The sequence below is a fragment of the Mytilus galloprovincialis genome, chromosome 1 (genome assembly GCF_965363235.1).
Source record: "Mytilus galloprovincialis chromosome 1, xbMytGall1.hap1.1, whole genome shotgun sequence".
Lineage (NCBI taxonomy): Eukaryota > Metazoa > Mollusca > Bivalvia > Mytilida > Mytilidae > Mytilus > Mytilus galloprovincialis.
In genome coordinates, this window is record NC_134838.1 from 45,674,164 (window position 1) to 45,689,448 (window position 15,285).

A 15,285-nucleotide genomic window follows, 5' to 3' on the forward strand; every position below is an offset into this window, starting at 1 on the left:
TAGGATTATTTCAAGAGTATTTACTATTTTTATTTGATCTTTTGTGGTCATTTAAACATATATAATAAAGTTAATCTCAGAAAGAGAAAAATATTAAAATGAGTGATTCATAAGTTGAGGAAACGTTAAAAGTAAAAAGAATAGGAGTTGTCTCCCATTTCCAAATTTAACATTGTATTTATCTGTCTGCATACTCTCTAACCTTTTACCTCAAGTCTCTGTTCAATAAATATGCTACTTTGAAACATATGGTGCAGTATTTGATTTTACAATTGAAACAATATATGTGCAACTAAACTGTAAATAACAAAAATCGCTATATGGTTCAATATTCTTGTATTATAAATTGTAAAATTTCCTAGTTGCAGCCTACAATTTTAAATCTCTTTTTGAATATAAATTTTCTTTTTTGTAAAAAATAGAAGCATCAAAGCATGAAAGTCATTATACATGAAGTGTATTCAAATCCCACGTCTTAAACAAATGTCACATGCACATTGCACATCCGTTTTCATTCAAAAAGTTCTTAAGGATAAAATCATTCAACATATTAAAAAATTATCATTGATTTTCAAAATACGGTTATCCTGTTCTTTGTTCATTACTGCAAATGTTTAAGGTATAAAATTGACAAATATGATTTTATCTTTTTGAAATGTTTTTAATGATGAATCAAGATTTGTGTCATAAACTTTATGTCAATACATTAATAAAAAAGTCAAACAGATGCACAGAATTAAATAACTGATGGGAAATTCTGTAATAGGAAATTTAGCCAACAGTTTCTGAGCATAGGACAAAAATAACAGGTATTATAGTCATAAAACTTTAGAGTATAATTATTGTACCGAGTCTCAGAAATCAACCAATCAAAATAATGAGTTATTATAAAAAAGAAGATGTGATATGATTACCAACAAAACAACTGTCCACAAGAAACCAAATGCCATAGAAATTAACAGCTTTTTTTTGTCACTTTTGAGCACAAAGTCTCTTCAAAGTCTTGGATGTTGCTCTATTGTTTACCTATTCCCTTATTTTTTTAGAAATATCCGAATTGTGTCATCTCACACAATATGACTATGTGTTTTCCTTTACAATAAAATATAAAATTATTGCTTTTGTATGTTAATATACATCCTACACAAACTGACCTAGAATCCTATTTCTTCATTTCATAATGAAGTTTACATGATGTTATTAAATTTAAAATCTTCTTATTGTCCTTTGATGTTATCTTAATACAATAAACATCAAATTTTAAGTGGCATGTAGTGCAGTTGCTTGATATGTCTCATAATTAGGGTAAAAATATATATGTAGTTTTCCAATATTCTTTTTAATTTTTGCTCCCAAATATCAAATTTAATAGAATTTTGAAATGAGTTTTTAAACATGGATCTTTGGTTTGATTCCTAAAACAGAGTAATAAAATATTCACTAACTGTCAATTTTTTTCACTCTGCTAATGATGTTAAATAATAGATTCTTTCAAAATGACAGCTAAGTGTGAGAATATATCATTGCACAGTGAATAGATAACAAAACTCTGCAGGTTGAGTTCATCAAATACTGAAATTTTAATTGAAATTGATGTTTTCTTTTACAGCTGCATCAGCAAGTCAACAGCATGTCCAGCACCAGAAAAAGCCAAAGATAATTACGCCAAAAATAGAAACACCAACAGCTGTTAATCATCTGTTCGTTGGCAGGAATAATGCCACGACCAGGAATAGATGTGTTGCAGCTAGTCCTCGTATTGCTTCAGTTTACCCACAGTTGATTAACGATACTCCATCCAGAAGAAATAGTATTCAGAAAAACTCCAAATTAGAGTTAGGGGTCAAAGGACAAAGTGTTAAGACTGATAAGAATGTTGAATGTGAAAACATTGTCAAAACTGATAGAAATATGAATATTGCTCAAGAGAATGATGATATTAAAAACATGGATGATAATCATAATGAAAAGGAGGATGAGGTAGGCAGACATGATTCTGCAGTAGCTGAGAGCTGTGATATAACTACAGAATCAAAAGAGAGTATGGACGAGAATGAACTTGATAATCATATGTATATTAGTGGAAATTTGAATAATTCTAGCTCAAACACTCCAGTTGAATCTTTGATTTCTCACAGCGTAGAAAATGGCACGAATAAGTCTAGTCAGAATTCACATGTTGTTGAAAATCAAAATTCAGGAACATACCAGAACGATTCTGCCAACAGCGAAACAGAATGGAACGAAAATGTTAGCAATATCACAGATGAGTGCAATACATGTAACAATGCTTCTCATAGACACTCTTTAGTTATTGAAGGCTCAGAAAATGTTCAAGGATGTTTAGATTTGTCAAATGATTCTGGATTATTCTCAACGACCAACTCTCTCGAAATCGATAATTCCCCAGAAATAAATTCCAATGAATTGTCTCCCTTAAAAACAGAGAAACAAGAGGAAAGTAGTTGTAACCATAATGGTTCCGTTGCATCACATGAATCTATAGCTCACAGTAAATCAAAGTCAGACAGTTGTGAAGAAAACTCACCATTGAATAGTGCCCAGCATGATTCTAAAAGAGCCTCTGTAGAACGATCAATCTCAACAGATCCTTGTAGTACATTTGATGCAGACGACAATCCAACATCAAGGTCAAGGTCATTTTCAACTGACCAAGCCCTGAGTGACTACGCCAAAAGTAAAAGCAAGCCAGCAAAAATGGAAAAGCCTTTTAATCCATTCCCTGTAAAACATTTTAATGAAAATAGGAAAAAGAATTGTGTTAAACTTGGTTTGTATAAAACCTCAACTTTACAGGAATTTGAGAGGCAATGTAAAAGTAAATTTTTATGGAGTAAATGAATGAACAGTTGTTATAATTTATATTATGTTATTTTTGTTGTTATAAATTTTCACTTGGTTATGGAGAATTCACATTTGTTTTTATTTCTTACTAAAACTTGATTGCCAAAACCTGTGGTAATAAGAAACATATAATTGGTTAGCACTACAAGTGTTTTGTCATCCCAATTCTTATTTGTTTTCGTATTTATGATAAAAAAAAACGTAGCCTGTTATTATCTTGGTGCCATGCCACCAATAAGAAATAAAGAAAAACTTAATTTGAGTCTTTCTCCTCATCAAAATTATGAAGGAAACGATACATGAACATATATATCTTTTATACCAGTTTATTTCTATAAGTAAATAATTTAAACAATAGAACTTATAAAAGGACTTTTAAAAAAACTCAAAAATTGACCATGTTTAGAATTGGGACGACATAGAATAAATTTCATTGTCAGATACTACAAATTTTGTTATTAATTATTATAATGATGGATTGTTTTTTGGCGAGTTTCATCCTTGTTCTTAGTTACATATTTTTTTCTTTTTATACATGTATACAGCTCTTTAAAGTTGATGCAGAAAAATGAAATCCTATAGCAACGTTCCATATGAATTTTTTGAAATCCCAATTGTTATTTTCCATATACAATTTTTGAAATCCAAATTGTTATTAACTTTTGTTTATTTTGTTATTTTAAATCCTATAGCAACATTCCATGTGAATTTTTTGAAATCCCAATTGTTATTTTCCATTTAAAATTTTTGAAATCCAAATTGTTATATAACTTTTGTTTATTTTGTTATGTTTTGTTGCATAATACAAAGTTTTACTTTTGTTGTTTTTTCATACTTGCTTAAGGTTGTGGTTTACATATTTCTTTTTTTTATCACATTATATGTATATTGTAGTTTAGTTTGTTATGTATTAACATTGAAATGATGTATGTTGATGTTTAAAAGGTTGATTTGAATGTTTTAATTTACTACAAATTTCAGAAATTGGAGATTTTTTTTTACAATTTTCACAGAATATTATATAATTAAATGTTTAATTAAAGTTTTTTTATGACATGAACTCCCCTAATGTTCATTTAACTTACAAATATAGAAAAATGATAATAATGTTTTACATATGAATTATATTTCAGAGTTGAAAGATAATGAGATTTATAGAATATACTAATTTCTCCATATCTTGGGGTATCGTAAATTAAAACATTTAATGAGTTTTCTGACATGTCTGAATGCATGAATTGCTGAAAAATATGTCATAGTTATATAAAAGTACATACAAACTTGTACGAATGAAGATCTTTTCTGGTAGTATTACACATTCATGTATGTTTCTTTTACTCGGTATATACATGACTGTCCTTGACATGGCAGGGGTTAAAAAAATTGGTTACAGCTAACTAGCCCAGGACTTATTGGCAGCAGAATTTTACTAGCCCTGTTGGAAGAACTGCTAGTCCATCAAAACTGACCTACTAGCCCTAGTATGCCTTAAAATCAAGATCCGCTATTCTGTCGGTGCTTAGCCTAATTTACTTGTTCTCACATTCAAAACAGACGTTTTATTGGCGTGCTTGGGGCAACTAACGGCAATATTCACAGAGCATCGTCTGTTTTTTTTTTCATCAGCAACAACCAACCTTACAAGGGGAATCATTGCGTCCCAGTTCTGCCAATTTATCAGGAAGTAAATGCGTGATTTTTTGGCCAAATTGTAAAGATAAAAGAGAAAAAAAAAACAATAGATCAAAGGAAAATGCCGCCCAATAAGCATAACAATATGTGCGTCTCGTGCTAAAGACTTGGCAGGCTTGCTGTCTTAGACACTTTATTTTTTCCCGCTTTTCCCGGTCGTATTTGGCTTTTTTGGGGGATGAATTTTCAGTCTCGTTGCCCCCTTCATCTACCGTGTTTCGTTTTGAAACTGATGAAGTTCCTATGGTGCGTGCGACTCGGCAGCACTGCTAATTTTCCCCCGGCTTTTCCGTGTCGTAATTAATTTTTGGAGGATGAATTTTCAGCATCGTTACTTCCTTCTATTTATATGGATAGTCGACCTTCCCGTGGATAGAAACAAGTGCCTGTGGTTCTCGTACTAAAAGCATGGTTATGTGTTCAAGAGCTGTGTGTGACAAGACAGGTCAATACCGATCAATATAGCATACCCCAAAATACCGTTAATTGAAAAACTCGGCATAAGCAATGTACAATACCCCAGCCCATTGTATGAGAAATCGATTTTTTAAAGTACGAGAATTGCAATCAACACATGATGCCGGGCCACCCAGAGTTATTTGTTTTAAAATATGTACAACAGGAGCTGTACAACAAACCAGTTCAAATTCTTGGAATCCCGGATGACTTAATTGAATAGGATTTGCTAACATAGAATAGTGATGAAGGGATTTTCCATTTTCCATTTTGGAAACGTCAAGTTTTTTGTATTACTAGCCCGTCGGGCATATCGGGTTACACATTTTAATTGCCCGAGGCGTAAATGATCTAGTCCCGGGCGTCGGGCTAGTGGATTTTTTAACCCCTGCATGGGACAATATCCTTATGCAACTTTTTCTAAAGAGTCATTTAACTGAATTCTGGTTTAAAACCATCTAAATTTTCCATGCATAAGAAGGGCATATCATGTGTATATTTCAGAAAATGATACAAATTTGAAATAGTTGTATTTGGTCTAAATCTATAAGTGGAATGACTATGATTGAAGACTACAAGTTAAAAGTCTTGAAATAATTTTGTAATTTCATATAGGAGCAGACAAAAAAAAAATATAAGAGCCTGTTTTAGTGAACATGGCTGCAATGAATGGATACAATTTATACATGCTTCATTCATATAATCATTTTTATTCATTTTTCATCCTTTTTTGGAAAGTTTGCTATAGCTTGCTATTGCTACTTTCCTTAGGCGTCGGCCTAAACTTTCGGTTGACAGATTATCGCAATATATTCTGCTCCGAGATAGTGTAGTTCTAGTGTTTCAGTTCTGATACTTGGAAGATTCTTTTAAAATTTTGAGTTACTACTGTTTTGACTGAAAAGATTACAGCTTGAATAAGAAAGAAATGAATGTTCACCGACGATTCAGATGAATTTAACTTCATTTTTAAAAATGAGTATCACAAACACTACTTCGCAGATCTGCCATGCGCTGAAGAGAAAATCACAAGAAATCTACGCGAGATTACGTTTTCATTCATTCATGAATATTTCATGAATGAACATTTTCCCGCTCTACTTTTACCTGTTTACTATATGTACGTACCCCGAGTGTATCGAAAGAATCGTGAATGACTGATTAAAATGCGAGAACATTTGTGGAGAACAGAGTCAAATGTCAAGATCTTACAAGTTGACATTTTGACCAAGCCGTCGGATAATTGAAAAGTGATAAGTGATATAAACAAAACAAAGGTGAAAGAATATAAAATACTCGATAATTAAAATTAAATTATATGTTTAACGTCTCACGCCAAGGACGAGTAAAGGTAAATATCGGATTTGATAAAAAAAATTTTTTTTTATAAAAAATGCATTGTTTTTGTCTAAACATCGACCGGAAGATTTTGATGCCCAAAATATATACTAATTGTTTCACATTCTAATTAATGTGGATATAAGGAACTTTACTCGTTCAGCATGCTCAAGTGGATCAAACTGACAGCAGAAAAACATTGACCCAACGTCAGTTCTTCTTCAGTGTTCTTCCAATAATTTACATCGTACCACTGGTGTATTATTGTAAATTCTTATCATATATCATCCGTAGTAAAACGGCAACCGAGTCAGCATCTACTTCTTCGAATATTATAGCTCAGGGTATCAAGACAAGTTCTTTAGAAATGATTAATGATGTGTACCCTTTGGCTAAAATGGCTGCATTTTCACCTCAAAATTTAGATAGATTACAGACAAACCTGTGCATCTGGAAAAGTTTTAAGGCATACCATGCCCTATATAAATAGATTTCAATTACTAACTTTGTCATCCAAACACAGAGGCAATGATTACCGTATTATATCAAATTAATGGCTTAAAAAAAATTTCTCAAATGTTACTTACTCATTGCGATCAAATTTTTGACATGATATATAGGTTTCTGACACAATGCTTAATTTCACAACAGCAACTAAAATGTGTTACAGGTTATAAGCACCTCTATGAATCTAGTGTATATAATTTTTTTTATTCCTGTGGTCATACTGCTGTTGTTATGCTCCCACCGTATTGAGTTTTATCCTTGTTTTGCTGTAAGTATGTACGTCCGTCCCTTACTTGTACGTACATGTACCTCCGTACATCCCAAAATTCCTTTCTGTTCTCTGACTTTAGTTTGCCTGAACCAAATTGCATGAAACTTATAAGCAATGCTTATAACCACAATTCACAAGTCAAGTTTGAATTTTAGTTGCGTCACTTTTACCATTGTAGCGTTTTATGCTACTTTACAACTAGGAAAGTTTCTGGAAATTTTAGTTTCTGAACTCTAACTTTAGTTTGTCAAAACCAAATGCTATGAATCTTGTACACACTGCTCATTACCACAAAAACTGATCAAGTTTGAATTTTGGTGGCGATAGTTATACCATTTTAGAGTTATGCCCCTTTACATATGTAAAATATTGCTGAATATTTTCGTTTCAGTTATCTAACTTTAGTTTGCTCAACCAAATGTTATAAAACTTATACATTGTAATACTTTTAACAATAAAACAAAGATCAAGTAATTTTTACTGCTCTAGGGTTGTGCCTCGTTACAAATGGAACCAGATGCTCCGCTGGGCACATCTTTATACGACCACAGAGGTCTAAACCCTGAGCAGTTGGGGCAAGTATGGACACAATATTCAAGCTTGATATAGCTCTGAATTTGGATTGCGATCAAATTTTTGACATGATATATAGGTTTCTGACACAAAACAAATGTCAAGATCTTACAAATCTATTGCGCAAAACTGTGTGTAATTAGAATGTATACACAATGCTTTTTACCCCATAACTCAGATCAAGTACACATTTTGGTAGCGTCACATTTACAGTTCTTGAGTTGTGACCCTTTATAAAATTAATGCTAGCTATAGCGGGGGCATCATTTGTGTCTAATGGAACGTTCCCTATTTTTGATAAAAGCCTTTAAATTAAATTCACTTTCATTACAGTTGTATTGATTTAAGTTACTGTAACTGTCTTATTTATAAAAAAGGATGCGGTATTTTTTGCAAAGAACCAATGCTATCCAAAGGAGGAACATGCACTAATAACTATAGGCCACCATATGGTCGTCAATAATGAGAAATATTTGTACCATATACATGTAGAAAGCCCCGATAGGAAACATGTGAAGCAATTCAAACAAAAAAACTTACACATGTTAGTTTACTAAAAACAAATATGAAGGATCTAAACCAATAGAAAAATACTAATTCACAGGCCCTTGATGTTGGCATGGGTACTTAAAAAGAAATTAACAGAGATTTCTGTATATTTCAATATTTTAGATCTACAGTTTTAGGTTGCAATAGAAAATATCAAAACTTTTTATGACAAACATGAAAAAAATGATTTTTGATAATTACTGACGAGACAATGGTTTAGTTTAAAACATCCAAGCTGTGATGAAATACATTTTTGAAATAATGCACGTCTATAACCTTTTTGGAATAATACACAGCTACAGTTGCAAACTTTCCAGAGGTGCTATCCAGCACTTTGATTATTGTGTTGCAATAATGTTATGCTTTCTGTTTTACACAATAACTCCATGACATGTTTCACATAATATCTCCATGACTTCATATTGGCATAATAACACATCAATTGGGTATAGCATGTGCAATAAACATAACATCATTCTCATCATGTTACTCTTATTATTATGTAGTTTTTACTGTATGTATGAATTGATTATCCTCATGAATTTGGTATCTGTTAAAGTTTGATCTCATTTTATACATTCTAGATCGACAATTTGATTTAAAAATCCATCTTTATTATGCATTATTTGGGATAAGGGTTGTAATCTTTTCATTTGCATTCTTGTAAGAGTTATGCAAAATGCATTATGGTTATGAATGTGTACCTATTTGATTTTTCTATGGATGAAAATGACAGATTCAATAAAAAAAATTGATTTTCAGCACTTATAGAAAAAATGTCTAAATGTTATGTCCTTTTTTTTTACCTTTGCAAATTAAATTTTTCTTTCATTTATAAATGTCATTTAAATGAATTTAATTATTTTTTATGCAAAAATATTTATCAATAATAAAACATTGAAAAGGTAAATGAGTCAAAAGAGGCTCAATGTTTTGATCTTGAGATGCAGTGGTCACTGGTATATGGGTGTGTAATAAAACAATTACCTCAAATATCAATTTTTCATAACAAAATATTGAGTTGTCTCCCATATAAATTATAAGTGATGTCCAACAATTTCTTGGAATATAATATTACTTAAAATAGGTCAAATTATCTGGATCTGAAATGTGAGAAGAGTATTACTGAAATGAAATATAAAGTATTTTTGTGAGATTATTTATATCATTGTTAGTTATTTGTGTTTAAAATTGTTGAATTTTCATAGTTATGATAAATAGGTGCTATTACATAATATGTTAATTACATTCCTTGATCTTTTGAATTTATCTGTGATTTCCCCCCAGAAATTCTATCTTTTGTCTTAATAAAATATGTATAAAAGTTATTATCTTCATTTGTTGATAGCCAAATTTGATAAAAGAAAATATCTGTAGAGTTTTTGTGTATTCCTGTATTTATTCATTTTAGTTGATATTACTTTTCATGGATGGAGGAAAAGTGTATTTTCCTTGATACTTGATTTCACATGGTTTTGCCAAAGTCTGCATATGATCTGATAGAAAATTTGGTTTTCATCAAACGTTGTTATTTGTTGTTATGACACTGAACAACTACACATTTTGTACCCTTAAAATTCATAAAAATTAGGCAGCTTAATTTCAAATGTCATCAAGGGCTTTTAAAGTAAATTGTTGACACAGTTACAGGACCATGAAAGTGTCACCAATCTGATGAAAACTGATAGTAATGCAACTTTAGAGGAAATACTTTTTATCTATCACAAGTAGTTCCTATCAAACTGACTTAAGCAGAAAACTTAACAATGGTTAATACCTCAGCCTCCACCATTCTCGCCAGAAAAGCAACACCTATGTCTTGCTTATGGCAACTTTCCTCTTAATTGAGACAAAAATAGTGGATATGAGAATCAATATTGCTATGAAGAAACAGCTTTATATGACGACTGTTTATATTAGCAAAGTTTCAAATGAACCTTTTAATTTCAACCCCATCTCTTATTTTTAAAAAGCCTAAATACATTGTAGAAAGGACTAATTGAAAGACGCCTGTTTCATACATGTACAGTTTTTGTAGTAGATATGTGCTACATTATTGCAGATGTAAATAAAAGATGTGGTGTAAATGTCAATGGATTGTACAGAGGGCAGAAATGAACCAATCGACCTCTAAAGGTCACCCACCATACAGTTGACAATGTTGAACTAACTACACTACATGATTAACTTCATATAAATCAATATACAACTTGTGAATTAAAAACAAAGACTATCAAATACATAAAAATAAATATAAAATTCTCATTGGACAAAAACATGAAATGACAAGAACAACAACAAAGGAAACTTCTGCCTTGTAGATCAGCTTCTGAACAGTAGTGCATGTTTAAACTGATCATAATCAAATATGCACAAAACGTCAAATTTACATAGGACGAAAATCATCTAGAAGTTCCAATAAAACAAGAAATAAAGATGTCATAAAATACTGCATAAAATATCATTATTTTACAGATCAGTAATTTTACTGCTTGATTCTCATTGAAAAAATGTAAACATTTGAATACAAATTTTATTCAGAAAACAAAAATAAAAAACATCATGTTTTTCATGTCGTTTTTCACCTGTCACAATTATCAATTAAATGGCACATAACATGAAACATCTTGGACATAGTCAATATTTTGTGGATAAGGACAAATTTGAAATGAAGGAGATGAAAAATTTTATATGAGGAGTTATTCTTCCTGTCATGAAAAGAGATTTTGTACCCTAGGCAAATGAGTTTTATATCTAAAGAAATATAATGTGCATATTAATGAAAAATCCTTCTCTTCAGCAAGTTGGCTTTTATAGAATTGTTTAATAGAATTTGCATACCCCTCCCTAAAGTCTGTTTGAGTCCTGCAGTGACTCTTATTTTGCTATGTTCTTTCTGGATGAATGATTTTAATCTAGAAATGTCTTCAATTTGGAGATATGCCACTTATGTCACATTCTATGTGGAAGGAACAGTGTTTACAAGGTGTCATTAATGCCACAATAGCCAAAACTCTCAGGCTAAATGCCAAAATCAAAATAACTAGAGTATAGTTCAATACATATGATGACAAAACAATCAGTAATTTAAACTTTGACAAATGGTGTAAGGAAGTAGTGTGCCAAAAGGACACACAAATGATTTGATTTGATTTTTTGTGTTTTAACGCCCCTTTATGGCTACTAGTATATCATGACTACCATTTTTATTGGTGAATGAATGCCCAAGTGCCCTGAGAAAACCATGATCTTCGATAGGAAAACTGACAATCCTAGTCAATTAAGATTGGAGTCCAATGCCCCCGCACGAGTGGGGTTTTAACTCACAACCTCTGCGTAACTACTTGGACCACTCAGCCATCAAGGCCCTGGCACACAAATGAGATCAAGGCTAGATGTCATTGACTAAGCTGATCATGTCTCACTCATCACGAGGTATATGTTATGAAATTAGATTAACATAGTTTAAAGATTGATCTGGAAATTTAGTTGTTTTCAATTATTTACATAAAAGAGGGACGAACGATACCAGAGGGACAGTCAAACTCATAAATCGACAATAAACTGACAATGCCATGGCTAAAAATGAAAAGGACAAACAGACAAACAATAGTACACATAACATAACATAGAACACTAAAGAATAAACAACACGAACCCCACCAAAAACTAGGGGTGATCTCAGGTGCTCCGGAAGGGTAAGCAGATCCTGCTCCACATGTGGCACCCATCGTGTTGCTTATGAGATAACAAATCTGGTAAATAGTCTAATTTGGTAGGTCAAATTCATGAAAGGGAAGGGGACTATAGTTACGACATAAGGAACATATCCGATATCATTTGTGAAACGGTTATTCCATAACAGTCAACCAACTCGTGATGGCGTCTGTAAAATTTATGAAGAGATGATTTCAACTTAACCATTTGGAACTCTTGATTTAATAGCTTCCTTGTGAGCAACAACCTTCTATCAAGAAAATCATGATAGGAAATGCAAGCACAAGAATATCTTATCAATTGGGACATATATACACCGTATGCAGGTGCTGCTGGAATGTTGCTACTTAGAAATGGAAAGTTCACAATTGGAAAGCTGAAATCATTTCTTTTGTCGTAAAGTTTTGTTTTCAATCGATCCTCATTGTCAATTTCTAGATGTAAGTCAAGATATGAGGCCGACTTAACTGTATCCTTTATATCTAGTTCAATGGGATAGATGCATTCAACATAGTCACCAAATTTTGACTTATTTATTTATTATAAACTTCACGAAAAATGTAATAACTATGCTTGGCATTTTGTGAATTGGTCGGGTTGTTGTCTCTTTGACACATTCCCCATTTCCATTCTGTGTTCCAGATAAAAATCTTATTTTTTTACTTATTAAGGATGTACTTAGGTGAGGTTTTTGAATTGGTGTCAAATGTTCGGACTCCTTGGTGTTTTCCCATACAATACAATGTAAAATATTTTGCCCCATAACACCCATTAATTTTCTTATATAAGACTTAATAGCTCATGAAAGGTCATTTACCAAAATTTTAGAAGATTCTTAATTTTCTTTCTTTTGTTTTGAGACCCAATAATACCAATGCAAATATAAGGTAAAAGTCCGAGTCAGCCTTTTCCCGCCATATTTTAAAACTCAATTATCTCGAAAAGGAGGTCCATGACCTATCAATATTTTTACCTTATTTCTATCCTTAATTGATGCTCTATCAGCTTGTAGTTTCAATTTTAACTTCTTAATTTATTAATTTTCAACTAACCTCACCTAAGTACATCCTTAACATCAAATGTTCTATCGAATCATTTCTTAAAAAGAAGACATTTTTAACAGTTTACAACCTATAAACTATCCAACTGTTTTTAGGAACAACCTAGTTATTTAATTTAGCTGTATAAATAATTCTGTACAAATTATTCATATTGTGTATTTGAAACAAGAATACACACGCTGAAATGTCTCGCCTTCTTTACTAATCATTGATAGAATGTTGATTGTCCTAAATATAAAGCTTTATTACAACTGTCACATAAACTTAACATTAACAAAGAAAACTAAACATTGACCAATGAACCATGAAAATGAGGTCCAGGTCAGATGAACCATGCCAGGCAGACCTGTACAGCTAACAATTCTTCCATACAACAAATATAGTTCACCTATTGCTTATATTTAAAGAAAAACAGACCAAAGCACAAAAACTTAAAACTGAGCAATGAACCTTGAAAATGAGGTCAAGGTCAAATAAAACCTGCACCACTGACATAGATCATAAAATATTTCCATACACCAAATATAGTTGACCTATTGCATATAGTATTAGAAAAAAATACCAAAACTCAAAAACTTAACTATAACCACTGAACCATGAAAATGAGGTCAAGGTCAGATGACACCTGCCAGCTAGACATATACACCTTACAATCATTCCATACACCAAATATATTAGACCTATTGCATACAGTATAAGAAAAACAAACCAAAACACAAAAACTTAACTATAGTCACTGAACCATGAAAATGAGGTCAAGGTCAGATGGCACCTGCCAGTTGGACATGTACACCTTACAGTGCTACCATACACTGAATATACTAGACCTATTGCTTATAGTATCTGAGATATGGACTTGACCACCAAAACTTAGCCTTGTACACTGATCCATAAAATGTGGTTGAGGTCAAGTGAAAACTGTCTGACGGGCATGAGGACCTTAAAAGGTATGCATATACCAAATATAGTTTTCCTATTACTTATAAGACAGAATTTAACATTCCTAAAAATCTTGACTTTTTTTTCAAGCAGTCACTGAACCATGAAAATGAGGTCAAGGATTTTGGACATGTGACTGACGGAAACTTCATAACATGAGGCATCTATATACAAAGTATGAAGCATCCAGGCCTTGCGGTCATAAAACTTTCGAGTCAGTTATTTGTGCTCGTACTGCAACTTGCTCCAACCAATCAAAATGCTGGATTTCATGTTTCGAGCATGAGTTTAGTGCTTCAAGCACTGAGCAAAGTTTTATGTCTTCCACCTTCTAAAATATAAAGCTTTTAACAAGTTAGCAAACGGTGCCGCCGCCGTAAAATAAAATAAAATAATCTTTTCTGCAATTTTCATCGTAGAAATGTAAATCAACCTTTTGATAAGTTCTTGTTGAAGAGTTATCAACAGTTTTATTTGTACGGATACAGCTTTCAATTTCCTTTATCTAACACTGCAATATAGTTTCACATTCAACAAAATCCAGATACCAATAGGAGAAATGAGAAAACAAAAAGATAACATGAACCACATAACAAATGTCAGACTAAAGTTGTTAGAACAATGTACATACAAGATTTCACTATCATACATGTTGACGTCACCAGTTTAAGTCTCAATTTTTCAGCTTCCTAGAGGACAGACAAAAACCAAAAGCAAATAAATGGTGCTTTAATTGCTGTGCTTCATCTCAAAGTCAAAGGAGGGCTTTCAACATGAAGCAAAAATTCTCATCATTGAAAGTTAAAAACAGCCCCTAGCACTGGGACAAGTGGAAAAAAATACTTGATGGTGATCATGCTACATTCTCATTTATTCACAGTGAATCATCTTATACTACAGAATTATCAAATTAAGAAGATGTGGTAGGATTGATAGTGAGTCAACAAGAGACCGAATAAAATTTACACTAACAACTATAAGTCACTGTATAGTTTCAACAATGAGCAAATCCCATGTCGCATAATTCTCCATTAAAGGCCCTAAAATAGAAAACTTTCGAACGAGAAAACTAAACCCAATTTATGAACAAATTAATGTACCAAAAACAAAAATGATACACAGCAATAAACGACAACCACTGAATAACAGGCTTCTGACTTGGGACAGCCTATAGCACTGTTACTTGATATATTGTTGTCCTGAATATGCCTAAATTATCATGTAGTCAGACGATAAGTAACCAACAATCAATCAGTCATTGATATCATGAAACAATCCTACCTTGATCAATTCTATCTTGTGTGGGTTTTCTTACGT

At 32.0% G+C, this 15,285-nt stretch overlaps 1 protein-coding gene across 2 annotated transcripts in view; it reads left to right on the forward strand.

The window, feature by feature from the left end:
• The window catches only part of LOC143075742 (TBC1 domain family member 30-like), a 75,704-nt gene extending 72,726 nt beyond the window's left edge, over positions 1-2,978 (forward strand). For both annotated transcript variants that reach the window (XM_076251304.1, XM_076251313.1), the window contains one exon: positions 1,610-2,978. In XM_076251304.1, the coding sequence (XP_076107419.1) occupies positions 1,610-2,862 (1,253 nt within the window). In that variant the 3' untranslated portion in view covers positions 2,863-2,978. The remainder of the gene's footprint in view (positions 1-1,609) is intronic.
• Positions 2,979-15,285: the final 12,307 nt, after the last annotated feature.